This window comes from Callospermophilus lateralis, unplaced genomic scaffold, assembly GCF_048772815.1.
Source record: "Callospermophilus lateralis isolate mCalLat2 unplaced genomic scaffold, mCalLat2.hap1 Scaffold_708, whole genome shotgun sequence".
NCBI lineage: Eukaryota > Metazoa > Chordata > Mammalia > Rodentia > Sciuridae > Callospermophilus > Callospermophilus lateralis.
In genome coordinates this window covers 474190-478910 of record NW_027515187.1, presented here as the reverse complement: position 1 = coordinate 478910, position 4721 = coordinate 474190, and the positions used below count along the sequence as shown (strand labels likewise).

The following is a 4721-nucleotide window of genomic DNA, read 5'->3' as shown; positions in this document are numbered from 1 at the left end:
TGACATATATATATATTTATACCTTTCAGATTAATTTCTAAAACTTTGATAAAGAGAACTATCTATGCCATTATTTATTTAGAATTTAACTACAGTTGGTAAGTTATCATTTGAGTAAAAAGAAGAAAAGCATTGAGTTATAGTCTATGTCAATTTTTTTTTCTGAAAAGGGCCAGATCTTAAACATCTCAGGTTTTCTGCCCATGCAATCTCTGTGTGAACTATTCAACGTTGCTATTGTAGAATAAAAGAAACCATATGCAAATGTATAAGAGAAATGAGTTGGCCATACTTATATAAAATGTTGTTTACAAATACAGATGACCTGTGGGCTGAATTTGACATTTAGCCTTGTTTGCAAGCCTCTGATCTATATAAAACAGTATACCTAAAGATTTGCCCAATTATGTCCTTATATGCAATCTTCAGGAGGCATTATTCATTTGAACTCTATAACTCACTTTTGGTGAATACTTATCGAAGTATTTGTATTGACAAGTTGTCTATCTAGGAAATGTTTACATACATGAGGGTAAACATCCATTAAAAATACTAGAATTCAGCAGTCTAACAGATAGTAATATTTATTCACTAATTTATTTAAAGAATATTTATGGAGCACCTATTATTTACTCAGCACTATCCCAGTAGCAGGTATACATTGGTGAGCAAGATCTTTGTCAGTGTCCTAATGAAACTTACAGCCAAGCAGTAACTACCTGTTATGGACATTGAACAGGTAATTGCAGTATGTTATATATTCTCATAAACAACATTGTGCCAACCACTGTTACACCACTTATTTTAAGAATAATAGAAGTTTAAAAAATTATTGCACATAAAAATCCTTCCTTATGTGAGAATGATTACAGGTATTTCAATTAAAATTTCTATTTTTATTTAAGAAAAGGAAAGAAAGAGAACAGAAAGTGAATAAAGAAATGGAGGAGAAAACAACGAAAGAACTAGGGAAAGAACATTTGCAAAAAAAAGCAAAAGAAAAATATCAAGAATGGTTAAAGAAAAAAATTGCTGAAGAATGTGAGAAGAAGAAGAAAGAAAAGGTATTTTTATTAAAGTAGCCAGTTAGAATATGTGTTTTTGGTGTTCATAGGTGCCAACTATATTTTAGAAAAAAGTATATGATTAGAAAATTGACTGTATCATAGCATAAAGATATGAAAATATCCTTACTTAGATTATGCTGTCTTTAAGCTTCAAAATGAACATGTATTTTTGGTTTCCTTACATTGAGTAATTTCAATAAGCCTATATATTTTTAGTCATATTCAAAATTGTTGTTAGTTGTTTTAAATATTTTTCAATATACTTTTATCTAGTCATATTACTGTATAATAAATTACTTTAAAAGGAAGGCGGATTGCTTTCTTTTTCTTATTTTTTTATCTTATTGTTTAGAGGAAGACACATTAATATCACATCCCTGATCATGTTCAATTTTACTCTCAAATTATAGAAATATAATTCAATATTGTGGCCAGTAAGAGAGAGGAAGCAACTGGGAGAAAAGACTCAGTAGAATTTGAATGGAATGTTTACTTATAGAATATCTTGGAAATGCTTTGGTCTTGTCATTTTAAGGAAAAAGAAAAACAACAGCAAGCTGAATTACAAGAGAAAAAGGAAATAGCAGATAAAAAGTTTAAGGAATGGTTGGAAAATGCAAAAAGTAAACCTCGTCCAGCTGTAAAGAGCTATGGTTATTCGAATGGAAAACTTACAGGTTAGTTTTTATGTTATGTGTCTTACATAAGTATGGTTTGCAGAAGCAAATTTTATACATTTTGTTTCTTTTTCACAGAAATAGAAACTCATAAAATTTATTTTTCTTTCAAATTACTATCTTTTAGAAAATTATACTATGTTGGTATATACCATAAATGGTATATAAAAGTAATAGTTGTAAAACTTCAAACTTACACTTTTAAGCAATGATTTCTAACATTAGGAAATAAATGAAATTCTCAGGGATGAAGTTGTAGTTCAGTCATGGAGCATGTCTTTAGCATGCATACTTCCCTGGGTTCAATTGCTAGCATCCCTGGTAATGCTCTAACATTCTTGGATGAAAAAGCCTTACTCAGGATGTTTTTAATGGTTCATCTTGCCTACCCTTTTTCTAACCTTCTCTAAGGCAGAGCTTCCAGTGTCTTTGGCACATTCTTTTTACAGGGTGGGATATAGATAGCACATGATCAAACAGAACCGATTGGCCTTTAGGCTTGATCTGATGATAAATGGCATTGCATGTTTTTCTTTGTGCTTTATGTTGAAAGCTCATACCTTGATGACAGCTGTCTTCGCAATAATAAACGGTTTATTATTAAAAATACTCCCATTCTGTTTTGTTCACACAATGGAACATATTCCAGACTTTGTTTTGACCATCTTGGTGAAGTGTGAGTTGACATATTATGCAGTCAAAGTGGGCTGCCAGGGTCTGAAAGACACATTCCTGCTGTCAGGATTAGGCCTCTCTTATATGTCATAGGGGTCATTCATTACATCCATTAATCCATTTTAGCTACTGAGGATGGCTTTTCCTCCTCCTTCTCCTCTTCCTCCTATCCCCACCTTTCTCCCTGCCACCCTGCCTCCATCTCTTTCTTCCTTGCTTAAAAAATGGTCAATAAGCAGTGATTTTAACCTAATGATTAGATAGTAAAGCTAAGATTTTAGATGGTAATATACATATTGACTAGATATTAATTGCTAAATCAATGAACTATTTTATTAAATTACTTTTCTTTCTAAATGAGTTTAATTCTTTTTTATTTTATTGGTTCTCTTTAGTTATACATGACTGAAGAATTCATTTTGATATAACTATACAAATATGGGACATACCATTCTTATGGATGTACATGATGGTGTATTTATATACTTTATATAAAAATTATTTTGAATTCATTTCACTCTTTTCTTTTCCTATCCCCATCCCTTCCCTTCATTCTAATAGGCAACATATTTGTCTGCATGCTGTACTTCCCTTAAGTCTTTATTTTTTATCCTATCATTTTTATGAATTATGAAATAAAGGAATTTGTGTGCCTATAATGACCAAAGGATTTAAAGATAATTCACAGAATGTTCTTCCTTCACATAGTTATTATTGTCAGGAATCACAAGTTTTAAATAGTATGTTCATCAAATGATGCTCTCTAATTAGTAATAAAATTGCACTGATTCTGTGAAATCATATTAACTTGAATAACAGTAAATCAAAATTCCCTGGTTCTAAACAAAAATCTTGATTCACTTTAGCTGTATGAGCAAAATAATTATTTCTGTAAATTTTAGTCTCTGACAAGGGGAATCTAGTTCACAAATAACTCATTTCCTAGATAGGGTTAAGAAAATAAAGGTTTTATTCAATTTTATCGTTCTGAAATTAATTCCATAGTAAAAACTTTGCAGGTATTATTATTTGCATAGATTTTAACAATATTATTTGTGTTCTCAGCATTAATTTTTGTATATGTTTTAACAATATTGTTTGGCTTCTCAGAATTATCTTTTACTACATTGCTATATTTGAAAGTGCTAGTTTTTTAAAAGTATTCAGATTAGCTTGGTGTGTCAGTGATAGTTCGCTTTTTTGACAGTTTAACATTTTCTAGGAATTTTCAAATAAGTAATTTTTCTCAAGAAGTTTAGTTGTTTTGTTTTTTTCTGATTTTTCAATGATTGTAGGTTTTTACAGTGGAACTTCCTATACCAAACCAGCCTTTTGTAATCCAATTCCATGGAAACCAATTCATATGCCACCTCCCAAAGAAGCTAACCATCTATCAGGAAAGAAGAATTAAACACCTGTGATAAGAGAGCCACACAGGTCATCTCTGGTAATTCATAAAGCCAGAAGCAATCTTTGCCTTGGAACTCTGTGCAAAATGGAAAGATAGTATATGTGGAAAATACTATGCTTTTACCTAAAGCTACTTAATTTTGAAATCAAAAAGATTTTTTACCTCCCAATCAGCAAGTTAGTACTTGATGTGATTATTGACATACTAATTTTTGTATTTTATATGGAGTCTGAAGGATTAATTGAGAAAGGTATTTTTTACGTTTTGGTTTTTCTTTTAAGATTGATCTTGGCATATTGTTTTGCATGATAAATCTAACAATTTTGTTTAGCTTGTATTAAAACCACACTGTAATAACCAGAAAACCAAAATTTTTTCTTGTATTATTTCATACTCTATATTGTTTGCTGATGTTTATGTTTAAGAACATAACATTAAGATTAATTTGTCCAAATATGCATTTCTAAACTGCATGCTTTTCTAAATGGGTTAGAAACCAAGAATAATCAAAAACAGTCTTTGTTTATGGCTTTTAGTATACTTTTCCCATTTAGATATTTTAAAAATAACTGAGAAAAAGTTTATATTGTTACAGAAATAAGAGTTTGGACTTTCAAATGAAAATCTAAATACATTGTTTCATGCTCTGCATCTTAGTTTGATGTGTCACAATCTTGAGACCTTAGTAATATTGTGCTTTATTTTGTAAAAATACTTATGCATTAATTGTACTTCTATGTTAGCTTTGAAATTAGGATTGTCATTGCATTATTTTTTAATATTGAAATGTTAATTGTTAAGTTTTATGTTGCTGAGGTTGAAATCACAGATCTTATTAATAAACACATTTTAAGGATAAAAGTTGAAATGATTACTAAAATAGCACACAAT

The 4721-nt window shown here is 29.9% G+C and overlaps 1 protein-coding gene across 1 annotated transcript; it reads left to right on the top strand.

The window, feature by feature from the left end:
* Positions 1 to 941: 941 nt before the first annotated feature.
* Positions 942 to 3830, top strand: LOC143388623 (coiled-coil domain-containing protein 34-like). The gene is made up of 3 exons (XM_076842275.2): positions 942 to 1064; positions 1603 to 1744; positions 3715 to 3830. Exons 1-3 carry the CDS (start codon positions 942 to 944, stop codon positions 3828 to 3830), a joined length of 381 nt encoding a protein of 126 aa, XP_076698390.2.
* Positions 3831 to 4721: the final 891 nt, after the last annotated feature.